The following is a 19,448-nucleotide window of genomic DNA, read 5'->3' on the forward strand; positions in this document are numbered from 1 at the left end:
TTCCCTGAGAATTGGTCACATTCTGGGATTTTGAAAACCCTTCTGTGTCAAATCTCACCCTATAATTACAGGAATACAAAGGAATAGAGGAAACAAGTCAAGTCTGAGACCTGGGAGGTGAGACCTACAGGGTCTTCCTAAGCCAGAGGTGATGTGAGAACTTCAGGAACATGGTCAACTTGGCCTTCATAAATGGCATTGCTGGTTCAGAAAATGCTGAACTTATACAAAGAGGCACAGAATGGTGATGTTCCGAACCGCATTTCTGGTCTCCTGGATAAATAAATATTTACAAATAGGAAATATTGGGTTTAGCAACACTAAATGCCAGAACAACTGTTTAACTTTCAGTGTGCTATTTCAAGTGGATGATTAAATATGCTCTTAAAGGAAGATTTTGTAATATTTTAGTCAATAATCTCCCTGAAATGGAAGGTAGAGACATTTATGTACCTATTGTCAATTTAAGAGACCAGCTTCCATCAGAACCACTTAACACGATAGTGAAATGCTCAGTATTTTATAGTATCTGTTATTAGTTGTTACCTAGAAAATAATTTCTAATACATAGGTGTATCAAACTGACTTTGTTTAGTAATTTGTTAATGGTATCTTTGATTTTGTTTTTGTTTTTTTGGAATTTTGGGCAAACCGCCATAGAAAAGCATTAAGTTGAACCTCTGATATTTATTTTCTGCTTTTACTTCAGCAAAAGTTTTTGTTTATCAACCTGGGTTTTTGTTTTTTGTTTGTTTGTTTGCATTAGAACAATTTAAAAACATTTACAGCATACAGTCTCGTTAAACTAACGGTGCCACATAGATAATAATGCTCACTACAATCAATTAATTTTATATCTGAGTTTGTAAGGGTTTTAAGATAAGTTAGTTTCCAATATCAGGACATTGTTTTATATCTCAAACATACATCTTTCTACTGTATACAATTACCTTAAATTGTATACAGTAAACTTGCTCATACAACCCACTGCTCTACTGGAAGCTATACACTTAAAATAGTTTAGTAGAAAAATATTATGACCTTCTAGACTTCAGTCTTACACTCATTGTGCCCTGAATGCCTGAAACCCTGTTAAAAGTGCTAGAAACTATGTTATTCAGCTATTGTGAATCACAATCTTTTTTTTTTTTTTTTTGAGGGAAAAGGAGATCTTTTTCATGGGATGGCTCTAAGGCAAAAAGCAACCACAAAACATTTGGAGGTCAGAAATCTGGGAATGATGAAAATTTCAATATGCCTCCTGTGGAATAGGGGCAAAGCAAATTTTCTGATTCTTATCCTGGTAAAGACTCCTGATTACAGATTTTTAAACATAAAATAAAGTCTCCACTCTATCTGAGGGTTTCTTAGGGAAATAATATAATAATGCATAATGTTAGACTATGAAGAAACTCCTGTAAAACCTCAGTGTCTTTTGTGGTGTATTCTTAGAAAAATACTCCAAGAATACACAAAAGCCAAGACTATTCTTGGCTGTACCAGTTAGAGGGCAGTAGACATTCTAAAAAGAGCTTGCCTCTTCTGCTTGACCATGTCACCCTGATGCTGAACCAGACCTTCACGGGTTTCATATCTACCCCACTTGTCCTTGATGTCTTTTGGATGTGTATTGTTTAGTATCTTTTGTGAAATTAACAGTCTATCGGCCAACTAGATACTGAGCACTGAACATTTAGCACATACAATAGGCTCTGGATTGTGAGGCAGAAGTAAAGAAATTTTACTTCTCACTGAGTTGTTTTTCCAAAGATTGAGAGTCTGTTGTCACAAAGCAGGTCTGTTTTGGCGAACCACTCTCTCCTTTGTCCTAACAGTCATGTGGGTCAGACAATATCTTCTCAATTTTTGACAGATAAGGAAACTGAGGTTCAGGGAGCTTCTGTGACTTGTCGGTAAGTGGGACAGTTTTTATTTGAATCCAGAACACAAGCTGATTCTACTACATTATTACAAAATCCAGATGTTTCAGATTTAGAACGCATCCTTGTATTTCTCAGGATAAAAGCTCCATTTGCAAATAAGGAAGAATCTGACAACCTGATGTTTTCAATGCACAAAGGCACTCAAAATATCATTCTACTTTGACTACTGATTTATTGAAGGGATAGTTTTTAATTGCACCATAAAAATGATACTGAACCTTGCTATCTTAAAAAAATTGCACTTAACAATGAATGATAGATTTATGACTCACTTAATTGTTCACTTCTTGAGATTTTGGGGCTGTCTCTTTGCTAAAAATGAGGGGGTGTCTTCATTATTGACACAATCGCTCATTCTTTCAGTCATTTTTATAAACAAAAATATTGAGACAGTACAAATTAGAGAGAATGTGACAGAAGAGAAAGAATAATTACTTGTGGTTTTAACATTTACACAACTGCTACAAACACATCAGAAGATGATAATGTTCAAAGGGAAGTATGTTGCACTGCACTGATTCTGCCTTTGGTTTATTAATATATCTTATTTATTCCCACCCTTGAGGGTAGGGGCCGTGGCAGACATCTCTGCGAAGCCTACTGGTGCACTACTCACTTACTGAACATTTACTATTACTGCGAATACATTAAACTAACCTTTAGTTTTTGCTTAGGAAATCGAGAATATAGATAATTGTAATACTGACCGTGCTAACATTTATTAACAAGCACTTACTCTGGTGCGCAAACTGTGCTAGGTGCTGCCTTGCATCATTACCTCATTTGATTTTCACAACAATCCTATAAAATGGGAGTTCACAGACTTCCCAAGGGCAGTAACGTCATCCTAGGCATATCGTGTATTTTCATTGGTTATTTTATTCCTTGGAATATCTGCCTCAGGAATATTTCCCCCAATTACTGCTTGCACAAGAATTTGCTCCACCATCTTGTAGATTTCTCTGAGTTGCTTAAGGTTAAACTAACCCGGGTCCTTTTTCATGATTGTTATGAAAATTAATGTTATCATCTTTGAATATGGAAATTGACCACAGATTTAGATTTGCCATTATTACTACATTATAATAACCTATAATAGTATCACAGGTTGTTTTCTCCCTACACTACCAATACAGCATAATCAGTTCTTCGTCATAATTGGAGGTTGTAAATGGAGGGCAAGGTCAAGAAATTGTGACAGGAGGGCACAGTGTTTAGTAAACAGTTAACGAGTAAAAAATTCAGTTAAAACAATTAAAATGGAACAATAATAAATAAACACAGTGAATAGTAAAGCATCCTGTGGACACATCCATAGGTAATCAATTGAAATTGTCTGTCCAAGTTTTGGTACAATACAGTTTCCTTTAAAGTAAACTAAAGGAACGTATTTGATTTACTCTTTTAAATGAGACTGTATCATGACTATAACACTCTTTGAATTGAGAGTCTAGTGAACACACTCGAATTTTAAACTTAAAATTTAAGTGACTGGCAAAAGTTTGTCTAAAAACAGCAAATTACACTCTTGGCCAACAGCCTTGAAGCCCCAGAAAGTCCCTGGTAGGTAAAAAACTGATTTCCAAAAGAGGGGCTTTTTTAACCACATCCCTTCTTCAGCATCTCCCCTCCATGGATGCACAATTTCATATCACTAATGATTTTGAAAAGAGCTTTCCTTTCTGTAGTATCCCCAAATAAAATCTTACGATGATGCCAAAAACAAGGAGAAGAAAAACCAACAGTGTGTGAGGAAAAAGAACTGTTAAAAGAAAAAAAGACAAATGCTGAGTAAAGTAGTATTTTAGGGGGAAATATTAAACTGCTTGTATTAATATTACAAATGACCAAAGTTTTATTATTAGTCACACTCTCAGGTTAAATCAGTGGGATATTAGTGAAGAGACAAATTTTTACGTTGCTTTACTGAATATAATAGAAAGATGGGGATAAAAAAATATACAAATTGTGAGGACAGAAATCATGATACCCTAAGGGCTCTAAAATCTGCTAAACACTCATCTAGGGAGCTATAATTTGAAATTTTGTTTTTCTCTGCAGAAATCAAACTCCTTAAGAATTAAGTTAAACTAGGGGTGCCTGGGTGGCTCAGTTGGTTAAGCGTCCAACATCGGCTCAGATCACGATCTCACAATTTGTAGGTGCCAGCCCCACATCGGGCTCTGTGCTGACAGCTTAGACCCTACAGCCTGCCTTGGATTCTGTGTCTCCCTCTCTCTGCCCCCTGCTCTCTCTCTCTCTCTCTCTCTCTCAATAATAGACAAACTTTAAAAATTTTAAAACAAGGAACTAAGTTAAACTAAAGGGGTTGAAAGCAGATTTTATGATATCCTAACCTTGCCTGTAACATTCATTTGTTGTCTCTTTGACTTGCCTCTCCCACTTCAACATTGGCCCCTAAGGAATGGTGTCAAGGTACAGTTTATAATTTTCCAGGTCCTGTATATGGAAAGTGGCTACTGATTTTCTTGGCGATGGCTAAGTATCGCCTGATGTAGATTATCCAACTAGGGGACTAAGTATTTTTTTTTTCCAATAATTCTAGATAACCTTGGTTTGGATTAAAAATATCGTTGTTAGTTAATTTCACAGATAATAATAAAGCAATGCTGTTGGATCTTTATGTTTTGGGTGAACTCCCAAGGTAAAACTGTAAATGAATTTAGAATTTTTATTCAGAATAATTCAAACTAACAGAATAATACTTTCAAAACAAGAATCCAACTATTAATTTGGTTTTTTTTCACATGCTGTTTTACAGTATTTAAAAAAAGTAATATAAAGTTGTATTTTATACTAACAAAAGTAGTTTTGTTTGAAAGCAATTAAATGGCATCCATCTCTCTTTCTTGAATATTACAGTCTGAATCTGTGTATTGTTAGATTACAAAAATGTAAACTTGTTAAAGCCAATTCTTTTAGACTGAATTTTTAACTACTTTACTGATATTTTAAATCACTGAGTAAGAATTGCAGAGAAGTCTTTTTGGCTGATAAGAAAGTCAGCCAAGAAATTTTTGATAAGTATTCTCAAAAAACAAATACTTGCAAAACAATGGTACTGGTACAGGATAATTAAAACATTGTATGATTTTTTTCCTTTTCTGAGTTCTATTTTATAAGACGCTAAATTTTTCTTTTTCAATACTAAATGAATTACAAAGAAAGTCATGTAAGTGAAGTTCTATGATCATATAATCATAAAACATTGGGTGTAAGAAGGCGCTAAAGATATCTGTATCTTATCCCCAATATGTGTACTGAGTTCAAAGGTTCAAAGTCACAGCGTAAGATCGTGCTAGATGGAGTCTTTTCAAAGCCTGGAAGCGGGGCTCCTTATTCACTGCTCAGTGATTCATCCACAGCAAGTACACTGTCACCATCGAGTCCCCATGTATTTAGCTGATATAAATTAAGCATTCCAGAAGTGACAACGCTTGACAACCAAATGCATAAAATAGTAAACAATTAACAATCAAAATAAGGAAACAGCTGTTAGTTTCTTTTTTATAAAATTATATCTAATTTACAATAAATGCCAATTAAAATTATTAACCAATATACATAAATCTCCTTTGCCTTATTGTCAAATAGCTATGTAAATTGTAAGATTCTAAATTTTCAAAGAGATTCCTAAAGGGTTCTCCTTTCTTTCTCTCTCTATCCCTCCCCTTCTCTCTTTCTCTCTTTCTTTTGTCTCAATCATGAATCCTTGAGCATACTGGTACTTCCTACACAATAAAAAGCAACTATGTTATCAAAGTGAAAACAAAGGGTACTAATAGGATAGTGAATAATCCAACACAAGGCATTGTTGTGCGTGTACCACATCAGTCTGTACGTGCACAAGAGGCCCTGAGGCGGAGCCAACACACGATGTAGCTCACAGACTGAGTGGGAAAGATGCCATACTTTATCATCGAGTTGAGCTGAAAAAGAGAATGCTTACCTCTTATTTCTCCCAAATCTAATGATTATAAAACCTCAACCGAGCTCGATTTTAACAATCCTCAATAACCACTAAGATTAGCATGTTAAAGGTTTTAATACACAGAGATATGACAAAATATAATTTGAAAAGCAGCGTCTTCCGATTTTGGTTGTTGAGAGGAAAGGACTAAGTAGTGGATGAATAACTGAACTGAAACCTAGAAATGCCACTACTACTAATGTATTATGTAATGACCTGCTGTATACTTCCCTTATACCAAGAGTGCAAACCTATCCTGTTACTTCTTAATTACCATTTGCCTTTATCTTTGAAATTGCTTCAATTTAAGTGATAAGAGGTTAATTTTTTTAAGAGGTGATTTATGATGGTCTGAGGTACCAACACACATTTCATTTACTGCAGCATATCATTTCTTTAGATTTCTAGCATGATAGAAAAGTGAGTAAAACTTTATTGGTCAATGTTGCCCATCCATTTAATCAAACAATTCACTATTCATTGTATAAGTATCAGAAGAATACATTATTTTTGTAAACTACAGATCAAGGGTCTATCTTTTCATATTTAAAATTAACATTATTTCTTTGAAGTATTCTTCCATTTTTTTGCATCAACATGATTACAATTTATAACCAGTAGATCATTTTTTCCTTTATTCAGCTAACAACCATTAATGGAGCATCTGCCATAGACTATGTCTTATGTGTTGTGTTGGGAATCCAAACTGAGTAAGAAAGACACAGTTTGCCCTTGAAGGCTTAGAATCCGGGGAAAGATGTGTGCCCAGGAGCACCTGGGTGGCTCAGTCTGTTAAGCGTCTGACTTTGGCTCAGGTCATGATCTGGCGGTTTGTGGGTTTGAGCCCCAGGTAAAGCTCTGTGCTGACAGCTCAGAGCTTGGAACCTGCTTCAGACTCTGTGTCTCCCTCTCTCTCTGTCCCTCCCCTACTTATGCTCTGTCTCTTTCTCTCAAAAATAAACATTAAAACAATAAGAAGAAGATGTATGCTCAGACATTGCAACTGCAATGCAATGAAGTAAGTGATGTGGTCACAGGCTGCCATGGAAGAAAAGAGATGCATAATTCCTTCCAGAAGAAAAAATTTCCTGAATGGCTGGACTGAATTCTGAGGGATGACAAGGAATGCTCAGGATCAAGAGGAAGTTGAGGGGAAGGAGCACAAGAATGCATACATGAAGGCAGGTGGCCTCCACGCTATTTGGAAAGCAGCAGCACAATGAAGTGGTTAAGAGTATGGACTGTGGAGACAGACTGCCTGGGTTCCATATTGGGCAATTATTTTGACCTCTCTGTGTCTCAGTGTCCCCATCTATAGAAAGGGTATAATATGCGTATCTGCATTAAAGAGCCATAATGAGAAAAAATGAGTTACTTTTTATAAAGCACATAGTAAGAGCAATTTAAATGTCTGCTATTATTAGAGTGCAGGGTTCTTGCTGGCCATGGCAGAATGAAAAGTTTAAGAATGGAGATGAGGGCTAGGCCAGAGATAAGAGGCCCATGGTTAATTCTGAAAGAGATGGGAAGCCATTGCTGGATTTTAGGCACATGAATGATGAGAAAGGCTAATCAGTCATGGGGAGACTGGAGTGGGGTACAATGTGAAGCAGAGAGACAAATTAGGGGGCTCTGGAAACAGCCCTGGAATGTTGCTATGAACGTGAACCAAGGCATTGGGACAGGAATGGAGAGAAAAGAACAGACTTAGGAAATACCTTGGAGGCTGAGTTTGTAAGACTTGATTCACTGGATGATGGAATGAGAGAGAGGTATAGCTCGGGGATTGGATGGGAAAGATGGTATACTTTATCATCAAGCTGAGCTGAAAAAAGAGAATGCTTATCTTTTTGGTCTCTTGGTATTTATAAGCACACACTAAATGTTAAATTTACTTCTTTTTTGCATGGTATTTTCTCCTCTTTACAGGTTGAGATGATTTGATTTTGAATAAAAATTACAAAGCCTGAAAAGTAATTATGTACACTTGGCTTCAGAGTTTCTAACTTTATCTGAGACCTTGAATTTCAATGACAATATTCAAAATTTGGAAGATACCTTTTGGTCATTTTGCTTTAGTTTTCTTTTCTGAAAATGCAGAGACATTCTGGCTGGCCTTGCTTCCCCTGGTGTTATGTGATTCTCTGACATCAGCACAGATATATTCAGCTTTGACACATGATACTGGCGGGTTTGAGAAAGAAGGGGAAGATGGTTGAGCCTGTAGCAGGACATGACAGCTAAGCTGAAGCCTACTAAATGGCATCTGCAACAGGTGTTTGTGGAACCAGAGCTACAAAGGGCTGCTTCCTCTATTTTTGAAAATTGGGGAAATAACCTTTTCAGAAGTCTATAGTAACTGGGAAAGTTACATGCTCATGGCTATGAGATACACTCATCCAGATATAATGTTTATTATATCAGGATGGAGCAATCCTTCTTGTTTCCTTCTATTTTTGAAGCAGAAGATTCTTCTGTCCATGGCAGAGGTCCTGAAGTAGGAAGATAAATCTGCTAAGCTCGTAAGATTTTTTTAGTTCAATGACGCTATAGCCATACATGTGGCTAACTTTTACACGTACAGGATTGAGTATCTTCTCTCTCCCTGGAGGGCCATTAAACTTAGTGGGCTGTCAGAGAATTGACAATGACAGCATAATTGAACAACCAAACACTTCTTATTTTCAATAGAGAATCCTAAAGCATTTTAGCTATTAAGTAGAAACAAGAGTATATTTCCATTAAGGCGAAGTAACCCATCCCCCCCACATATTTTCTTACTACTTCTAATAACTTTAATCACCGTTATTGGCTGTTCCTATAAAAGCATCGAGATACTAGATAAAATATCATAACATCTAAACCATTTTTTAAATTTATCTTTTTCTTGGTCTTTGTGACAGCCCCAATTCTTAGTCCCCAACATTCTCTGTAACCATAGTTTTGGCAGAGGCTTGAATCCAAGAAACACTGGTCTGGCTTTGATCTGGTTTTGTAATTTCGAGGCTACAAACCTCAAAGTATTTTTCAGGGGAAAAATGAGTACTTCATTTCACTGTTCAGCAAGATAGTATATGGAGTTTATTCATTAATTTGCCTCTACTTAATTTTTAAAAGATAGATAAAATAGGAGGCTAGTGCCATTGATTCTGTTAATTCACTGTGTAGTTCTAGTACTTTTTCTTCATTACTCACTGAATTAATGCAGAGCCAATATCAGAAGCGAGAAACATTACCCCCAAGTGGATATATTTATAAAAATGTTTTTGTATGCTGATTTTCTTTATCTTCTTTCTTAAAATTAGCAGGCTAGTAAATTTGACCCTGGCAAAATATTTTAATTAGGTTGTCCATGGATATTTCAATAAGCTTGGATGTTTTTGACATTTCAAACATAACCTTGTGTCATTCATGCCTGTCTTGTACTATTTTAAATGTACAGCATGTTACAGCTGCAGGAATTACCATGGTTACTTGTTATGCCAATAGTGAGCTGCAGTGAGCATTAAAAACTACTGTGCTGTCTTATCTCTGCACTGAAAATGACATCAATCTCAATAATCACAATAGTATGAATTAATATGGAACTGTGGAGAAGTGTGACTGGCCATAGTGGAAGAAGTTCTTAAGAGTATAATATATTTAAAGAGCTTTTTTTGGGGTACACTGTATTCCTATTCTCTAGGAGCTCATTTTAATGCCAAAATTGGCTTTATTTTATTAACGATATTGTTGAATGGTTATAATCTCACTCTCCCCTTTTAAAAACGTATTCTCCTTTAGAAGTAAACGTACAGGAGTTTGGTATTTCTTTGGGTGGAGAGAGATTCACATTAAACGTGAAATGATTAACACAGAATTCAATTGGCAAGGCTTGCTGAAGGTACTTCTGCATCCAGAGATGGCATTCAGGATTAAATTGGTTTGATCAGAGCTTTCAATTCTGATTATGTTGACTAGCTGAGGTTTGATTAAGAAAAGTTCTGGTTAACAGTATTCTTCTAAGTTACTATCCATCCCCTCCTGCTTCATAAAAATGCTTTAGAAATTCTTGGGGCCATTTTTCCATGCATCTCACAGATCTCTCTACTTTGTTCAAAAGACTTACTTCCTGCAAATCACCCAGTAAAGGAACCCTGAACAATGACACTTGCTGTAATACAGAAGTCTACTCACCTGCACTGGTGCCCGCACCGGATGTGAGGTCTCCACCCATCAGACCACCTATGGATTAAAGGGGAAGATCAAAAGGAGAAAAGGCTAAAGGCCCACAAAACAACACACTTTACTTTTAGCAACCACAGTATTTTGGCTCTCCCAAGAGTCCTAAATTTGTAAAATAAGGTGGAAGGCTGACATTTGTTTTATTATGACATGCTGTGCTCAAACATTAAACCTACATTCAATCACTGACATTTTGCAGAATCTTTCTTTCTAACAAAGGTTACATTTTAAAAATCCAGTGTTTAAATGGTCTCTGAAATTTTATTTTTGGATGTTTTACTGAAAGTAAAAAAAAAAAGAGTAAGGTTTACTATATATTTAAATAACCATATATTTGATGTTTAATTCTTTGTAAATATATTTTCTATAATTAGTTTTGTAAAATGCTAATTGTCCAGAACTTTGGTCATTTCATGAACCTACCCACAGTGAATGACCTCATTTACTGCCTGAATTTTCCTTACTGACACCATAAAATAGGTTTCATTGGCTAAAAAGTTAGAAAGGTATGCTTATTCACTGCTAACTTAAAAAAGTACATTAACATTTGGCAGTGTTAAAATATAAGAGCTGGGAAGTTTCAGTAAGATATTGAAAATAATAATTACTGTTAGTTTTTAAGGAACAAGATTTAGCCAAAAGAACAGAGTATCAACTAGGTTATTTTCTAATGGATTCTAAGAGATACTCCATAATTATTTGTTGGTTCTTTTTTTGGAATTTGAAGAAAATGTTCATTATGTTTTAAGAAATGTTTATTATTTCCAAACAAATAATATTTTGGAAATAAAGTATGAAATTTCAAAAAAAAATGAGCATGAGTTTATCAAATAGGAAATTCAACTGCATTTGAGTATGACGTGAAAGGAATAACATACAGTTATTGAAAATTCTTATGAAAAACTTCAATCATAGTCAAAAGTAGAGAGAATGGCATAATGAAGTCCTTTATACATATCTCTCAGACTCAAGATTTAGCAAGATTTTATTATTTGGCTATTTTGGTTATATTTTCTATATAAGGTTTCTGTACTAAGTAGTAATACATGTTTAGTTTTAATTATAAGGCAGATATGGAAGTTTTCTCAAGGAAAAAGTCTTCTGTGAATAAACTGCTTTTAATAGAGTTATGTGTGCTTGAGACATATTAAACTTCTCCTACAGAGTGCTTTTTAAAAAATAACATGTAATGTATAATGGTTTGCTATGTATGATTTAGAAATACAATTATTTTTGGTGCTTCTTTTGGAAATGTGAAGGAATTGTTTGGTTGTATTTAATATGCATCTAATTAGTTCCAACTGTGAGGCTGGCAAATCAGGAAGACTTTCTTCCCTTCAAGAAGGTTCTTTAAATCCAGTGGGGAAACAGACACATATTCAATATAGCACATCATAGTGTGTTTTGCTTGATCTGAGTATGAAGAATGGTTGAACTTTTTCTGAGCACTGATTTCTTTTCTCTGGAACACTGTGAATTGCACAACAGTAGGGATTTCTTAGAAGCATTGAGACGAATTTGTGGCAGGTGTATATGTTCTTACGATGGGCTCTTAATTTCATTTCTTTTTATTTTTATTTCACACTTCTTAGAAGTTACGCTATTTTATCACATTTCTTTTCCATTTTAAATGCTTTGTGGTATAAGTTTCTGTATAAGTAATAAAAATTGATCAAAATAATAAATAACTAAATGGCACAAATGTTATCAGAGGACAGAGGGGAAGATTTCACAGAATGGGGTGATATCTGGCTAAGAGGAAAAGGGAAAATGGCATTTTAGGTGGGAGAAGAGCAGAAGCAAAAGACGGGAGACAGGATATTCTACTTTCTGTTTGAGAAAGCATGTGGTTAAAATATAGCCACATAAGAGGTTGGTGATAGATAGTCTGAACAGATAAACAGCAGATTATGAAAGATCTCACAAGACAGGCTAACGAGGTTAAAGACCTAAAATAGGGCTATTAAGCAACGAAGGAACATAACAAATGGAAAACTGAAAAAGTCAACATCTTGCCTAGAGTGGCTCCTTCTACTGATTTGCTAACATTGTGTCCTCATGAGGACCTACCTGTGTTACCTGCACTTGGAGGTCGATGTGTTACACCAGGAGACATACTATTTCTCTGCAGAGAAGGGTGGGCCAGTGGCAAAAGGTTGGGGTTTCCCAGTGAGCTGACGGGGTTGCTGTATACCAAACTGTTGTGGCTGGACACTGGGATGGAGACTGGCATCTCAAAGTTGGGAGGTGGAACAGCCTGTAGGAGCAGAAAAAAAAAATATGTGTAAAAGGAAAGAAGAGAAACAGAAGCCCTCAAGGACAGGCAGCCTTTACTTTTCCTAGAAAAATTTTAAATTCCAAGCTGCTTGGTGTCTAGAAGACCATTAAGAAGAGCTCTCAACATGTTCAGATCATAAATTGATTTCTTTAATGGGCTTAGAACTCTTTCTTTGCAACTATTAGAAAACGTTTCACTTTTGTTTAAAACAAAGCCCCATTTCATTAGACTCCATTGTCTTTGAATTCCATTCTATTAAGTAATAATTGTTCATTTGTGATGTCTGAATCTGGTGCCAGAAATGACTGCAAGATCAAAGGTACATGATGTGATGACTTCACAGAGAAAAAGGAGGATTAAAATGCAAACCAGAGTCTTCAGTTTAATTGCTTATTGAAGCATATTTATGCAGAAGTTTAATGATATAAAATCATCTCCAGGCATGTGAATAGCACATATACTTTAATTATTATTTTTAAAAGTCTGTCTTTTGATAGTAACTCTAAAGATAATAGACATTTTAAGATCCAGAATTCAACAGAGCATGTATCATTCAATGATCCATATTTTAAAATGATAGTTCATAATGTATGTTACACTTCACATTTTGGGATATACTGACACTGACAAATGGAAAGACCTCTATCTCAAGTGAGAAAGTGAGCAAATATTTAGGGACCTGAAGTTGTGTGGATACCTAATTAGAGTAATCAGGTCCTAATTATTGATATTTTGGTATTATTTTAGCAATTTAAGCAAAATCTTGCTTATTTTTCTGCTTGTACTAGATAATCATACTTACAACTCCCTACATCCTTTTTTCTAAAAGAAAAATTAACATTATAAATGAAAACACTGTTTGAATATATTGCCAGAGGACTCATGGTGTCAGAGCATACAGCATTCTTACTAAAAAATGGATTTATGTGCGTGTTTATGTGTGTATCTAATATATATATTAGAGACAGGGTTTATATAGAACATTCCCTCAGTATTCTCAAATAAGCCACTGTGTCAGTTTAAAAGCACATGTGCATGTGACTGAAAGGTTTTTATTTTTATTTATTTTTTTACCTTTTTTTTCAGTAATCTTAAAATCAACTTTCTTTTACTGGTTCATTGGCTGGCCTGCATCATATGGCATACTCTGCAGAAGCTGTTTATCCTGATGGTGAATTCACTACTACTTTCTATTTATGCTGATGTTCTCTTATACTTTATTTGTCCTATTTTCTTTTTTTCCATGATCTGGACATGTCGATATTGACAGAAGCAAATGTTTCATAACTCTTTTACATGTCTTTGATTCCTCACTATTTTAGAGGAAAATAAAAATGTTCACATGCTTTATTAAAACAGTCATTCTTTATTAAGACACTATCTTAAAGAGAGTAACAAAAATACTTTTGGATAAACATTGTCATATAATGAAATATAAACATTTGATAACACATCAAAGAATGAATATATCCCCAAATTTCTAGAGCCTTTTAAACAACAAAAAGTATTGGTGTATGCTGTAAAATATATGTCTGACAATGAATGAAATACTGTATTCCTATAGTCAAAGGCCACATAGGAATTACTTAGAATACCTAAGGAAACAAAGATAAGTACTGTGCTAGGTCTTCTCCATTTGCCCCTCCAGAAGCACTCTCCACCCTCTTCACTGCTGTGGGCCCAGGAGGCTGACTCTCCAGCCTGCATCTGCCTGGCTCTTCTCACCCTCTGGCTTCAGCTGGACCAGTGGAGGGACCAGCAGAAGTGCGGAGAATAGGAGAGCAATCATGGTGTTTTTCTACTGTAGCTCCCTCCCTGCTGAGCCATGGGTGGACTAGTGAAGGTCATGCCTCTTTTTGGGTCCCATCTTCATAGACTTAGGTGTTGCTCTGTGTGCTCTGGTTTCTTTTCTCTCCTCTTTCTCCTTCAGGCCTAGATGTGCTAACAGCTTCCAGGTTGTAAGCCCTAATATACTTCACTATTCCTTTGGGTTTCACGGAACGCTACCTATCGACAAATAATCCTTTTACTAAACTCCCTTCAATTACCACCTTTCCCACCAGAGCCATAATAGTGACTCTCTAGATCTAGAATAGTGGTACTCTTCAGGGGTGGACTATCTCCTTAGGGAGCACTTTGGAAATCTTTGAGACAATTTCTGGGTGTCACAATGATTGGGGGGTGTGGCTGGTATTTTCTGGGTAGGTAGGCAGATATGCTGTATACCCTATTATATGTGGGACAGTTCAACAACATCTCTTACCCCATTCAACTTTCCAAAGCCCCTCTGCACATTCATGTGTGAAAAAAACCCATTTCCAATGATGTGAGTCAGAAGTAACTTTTTTCTACGAACACAAGGTATTTCTATACATTGAAACACAGATTTTATTATACTCTGAAATTTCCAGAAATGCAATTACTGTGTGCATTGAGGGAATATTTAACTTTGTTTTGTAAAGAACTTCATTAAGAATTGTTTACCATCTTGAAAACTCATGTCACCAATGGCAGTTCTGCTTTTATAATTTGGGTTGAAATACAGCAGTGTGTTCTCTCAGCTCATTCCATTAAAATGTTTTCCTCTGCCCCTTCACTGAAAATGCTCTTGTCATAGTCATTATTGACTTTCCAATGGTAAGTCCTCAGGCCTCAACTTGGGACACAGCTGGTCACTCCTTCTTGACAAACTTCCTTTCCTTTCAAGACCCTGAACTTTCCCTCCTACTGACCTCGATGGCTCTCCTTCTCCGTTTTTGTTGCTGGTTCTTTCTCTTCTCCCTGCTCTCTGAATTTAAGAGTAGCATGGTCCTTTATCTATCTGCAGTTCAGCTCTCTCTCCTGATTCAGCCTTGCATATCCAACAACAACCTCAATATTTCTACTTGTCTCATGTCTAGTCTAATAGACATCTCAAAACCAACTCCAACCTACCTCCACTCACACCTCTCTTCATCTCCAGCTGATGACAGCTCAATGCTTCCAAAGGCACAGAATAAAATCCTTGGAGTTACCCGTGAATCTTCACTTTCTCCCCATCACCCAGTTCATCTGGAAATCCTATTGGCTTAACTTCCAACATACCCACTTTCCAACCACCTCTCATTCTAAAGTCTCCAGCATCATCCCCTGTTGCCTTGATCACTCCAGTTGCTTCCTTAAGAGTTGCCTGCTTCTATCCTTGCTCTTTTTATTTTTGATCTAGCAATTGAATAGATCCCTTAAAGCACAAATAAGATCATAACACCCCTCTGTTTCAAACCCTGAGAAGCTCCCACCTTACTCGTAGTAAAGCCCAGCTTCTTCCAATGTTCTATAAGGTCCTATAAATTCCAGCTTTCACTAGGCTTCATTATCTGGTTTCCTATTGTCCTCTTCCTCCCTCCTTCATTTTTGCCTCATGTACATGGCTGACTCCATCACCTCTTCAGTTTTCTGCTCAAAATCTGGCCTTCTCAAGGAAGCCCACCCTGACCACCTTATTTAATCATACAGCTTGCCCTACCAACCAACCATCCATCTCTTGATCTCTTTCTCTTGCTTTTCTTTCCCTTGTAACATTACTTATGATGTTGGCCAAATAATGTCCCCTTTCATCAAGCTCTTAAAACTCTTTTGCTGCAAGGTAATGCAGAGCCTAGTCTAATATTTGTTATATGAATTGACTATTTTTCATTAAAGGAGAGTTTTTAGGAAGACACTATACTAATATGAAAATACAAGCTTACAATTTACTGTGTATTATTACCAAGCAGGCACTGGACTATATAAGTCACACACATTATATGATCCAACACTTTCAACATCCCTTCACTGTAAGATATAATCCTTTCCTTTTTAAATCGATGAGATTAAGTGGCCCAAGATCATCTAACTAGTAAGTGACTGAGCCTATTGCTTTTCCAGTTAAATCATTGTGTAACACAGTATAAGTTTTTGGACAGAAATAAAATATTGCAGTCAGAAATGATACTGTGAAGTGAGTATGGGCTTCATGTTAACAGCTTATTTGTGTACCATGAAAATAATGAGCTAAAATGGGGTTCTTATGAAATGTGGGTGAGCATCCCTGTTGGAGTGAACTCTGTGCTTAGGAAAAAATAAACCTTAAAGACTCCTCCTCTTCCATATTTACTCAGGTTTGGTATTTTATTTTAGTTTTATTTTTTAATTTTTATTTTAGAGAAAGAGAGAGAGAGAGTGAGCACGTGAGCAGGGGAGAGGGGCAGAGGGACAGAGAAAGAATCTTAAGCAGGCTCTGCACCCAGCGCAGAGCCTAATGTGGGGCTTGATCCTGAGACCCTGGTATCACGACCTGAGCTGAAATCAAGAGTTAGACGTTCAACTGACTGAGCTACCCAGGCGCCCCACAGGTTTGGTATTTTAAAGCTATTTTTCAGTTACGAATGTTTTAATTTGTATTCACTATTAGTGTTTCTAAGTGTTTATCTATTGCTGGGTACTTAAGGATCTGCTATCAAACTACTCCCCTGAACATTCTACAGAGTGTTGACTGCATCTCTGTAGAGAGCAAAGCCCATTTCCCCTCACTACATGCACATCCAAAATAAAAAGGATTCTTAATAATTATGTAATAAATTCTGAACCACTCTAATAACCAGTTCAGTGAAAATCTCTTTACTCCTCTCTTCCTCTGACCATCATCCCAAAGAATTACTCAGTTTCCAGCATTCTGAACTGTAAACAATTTTGATGATAAGTATAAAATTCTCTTGTGATTGGTTACACAGTGGTCAGTAGAGCTCTGATATCAAAGCATACTTCAAAAAAATCACACTTCATAATAACATGCTAACACCTTTTGCATTAAACCTTTTGCTTTGTTTCTTTTGCTTCTTTATCTGTATTAGGAACTGGTTACACAGTTTTAAAGTAGAATTATAAGCTTAAAAATGACCACACTAAGGAGACAATGCAGAGACTCAGAAAGAACAACTTACTTTCTATCAGAAATCTCAGTTGTAGTCTAGTTGTGTAATTGAACCAGGCAAGTCATTTAATCTCCCTTGACCTGATCTGAGACATGAAGTGTTTACAAACGTAAAGAGATGAACCAGCTCTACATGTTTTAGGGAATGCAAAGGCAGCAATAATGTATATATGTTTACAGGAATTTGTCATTACTTGTTTTCTTCCTGACTTTTCAAAATTAGGGAAATTAGAAGCATCTATTTAAAATATTTTTGTCTAAAAATTGAAAGCCAGAATATAGTTAAGAACTCCAAACTTACAAATATCTCAGGGCCAGGCTCCAAATTTTACAATACTTGAGACAGGAAGGAAGAGGGAATTTGGGGTGATTAAATAAAATGCTGTAGGCAGGACTGCTATGTACTTTGCAGGGCTCAGGGCAAAATGAAAATGACGGGCTCCTGTTAAAAAATTATGAAGAATTTCAAGATGGTGATGGCAAAGCCTCTGAGGGCAGGGCCCTGTGTAACTGCACAGGTCACATGCCCACAATGCCAGCCCTGCATAAGAGACACAGGCATGACAGCAAAAAAAGCTTTTAGTGTCTATCCCTGAGCAAACTGATCATGGTTGCTGAAGTGAGTCATCGTGGTCAGAAAGGTATCTGAACTCTTACCCAAAACCCACTATTTTCCCAAACTTACCACAAGGAAAAGTCCAATAAAAAGTCAAATAAAATATTTTTAATAAAATATTTTTAGTTAACAGGCCCTTTTTTATTTAATGTGAATGGCTAAACTGAATCCCTTTACTGGGCCATGAATGACACTCCCTTACCTTTGGATCAACCATTCCCACGCTGCTGAGAACTGGGGGGAGAAAAACAAATCACACAACTCTGCTGACTAGTGACTACTAATTGCTGATATCCAAATCTCCGCAAGGTTGCCTGACGACTCTGGCCTGTACTTGCTCTTTCCCTTCTCATGCTCGCTTTCTCGCAATGTCTACACCTTCATCGTTCTTGGTCCTCTTCTCAGCACTTAGTGCCCCACCTCACTATCTATAGACGTTAAATTCAGTACAAAACAGAGAAGTCACCAGTGGTGGTACAGTCAGCTTCACTCTGCCCATCTACCCCCTTAACTAGGTCACGGGTCTACCTGTAACTCTGTGCTCTTCCTGTTCCGATCCCATCCTCCCCTTCCTGGAGTGGCTTTGCCATTTTACCTCCATCGCTGATACCTCTGATCTTTTCCTTCCCTGGAGCATTCCTCCTTTGCAGATAATCTCCAGGCCTTTAACTCTTTCCTTGCTCCTACTTACAGCAGTGTTTCCTGGTCTTCACAGTCTCCTATTTGAAGAAAACACATACTCCTTCCACTTCCTCCCTTCTTGTTCTCTCTCAACCAATCTTGCAACCACCCCTCCTTCCTTCAGCCCATTTCCTAATCCCTGGTTCCTCAAATGGAACTGTTCTTTCTTGCTGTGATGCCCAGCATGAACCGTGGCAAGCCCCGCGTGAGGAAATGCTGGTCAACAAGATTCCAAATCATCCATGGATTATTTCATGTAATTGAGGAATATGGGCATAAATTATATCATAACAGGCGCTTGCAATATTAAATTTTCTATTTTAAAAGGGAAACTCTTCAAACCGGGTCTTTGAAATAGAAAAACAGTCTTGTAATGTTTTTAGAGAGGTGGAGACACTCCCTACATACAAAGGGCAGAGTGTCCTTGCCCTGCTGTAAATGTTTTAGCAGCTGTGGAAACTTTCAACAAAATTTACTTCCAGCAACTGAAAGCGATGTGCGAAAACTGCGCTTTTCATCGTGGCGGCTGAAGCACTTACTACAGAGAGGAAGACTCAGCGGCACAGCTAGGAGCTGTGTAGTCCTTCTCACAGCCCGACCTCTAAACTCTCATGTGGTTTTCATCCCCCACCACACACCACTGCACCTCTTAAGAAATCATGTATCCTGATTTTGAACTCTTTACAGGACGGGATGAAATACTGCAAGGGAGCTGAGGTATGCATCACACCTCTTACTCCTAAAGCATGGGAAAAAGGATCCAG

At 36.8% G+C, this 19,448-nt stretch overlaps 1 protein-coding gene across 11 annotated transcripts in view; it reads right to left on the reverse strand.

Moving 5' to 3' along the window:
- Positions 1-19,448, reverse strand: part of MEF2C (myocyte enhancer factor 2C) — a 151,102-nt gene that overhangs the window by 20,031 nt on the left and 111,623 nt on the right. For 10 of the 11 annotated variants that reach the window (XM_047864670.1, XM_047864716.1, XM_047864704.1 and 7 more), the window contains 2 exons: positions 12,229-12,415; positions 10,111-10,158 (listed from right to left, as the gene is read on the reverse strand). In XM_047864670.1, coding sequence (XP_047720626.1) covers positions 10,111-10,158; positions 12,229-12,415 — 235 coding nt within the window. The remainder of the gene's footprint in view (positions 1-10,110; positions 10,159-12,228; positions 12,416-19,448) is intronic. The other variant, XM_047864712.1, reaches the window with a different exon arrangement.

The sequence above is a fragment of the Prionailurus viverrinus genome, chromosome A1 (genome assembly GCF_022837055.1).
Source record: "Prionailurus viverrinus isolate Anna chromosome A1, UM_Priviv_1.0, whole genome shotgun sequence".
Taxonomy (NCBI): domain Eukaryota; kingdom Metazoa; phylum Chordata; class Mammalia; order Carnivora; family Felidae; genus Prionailurus; species Prionailurus viverrinus.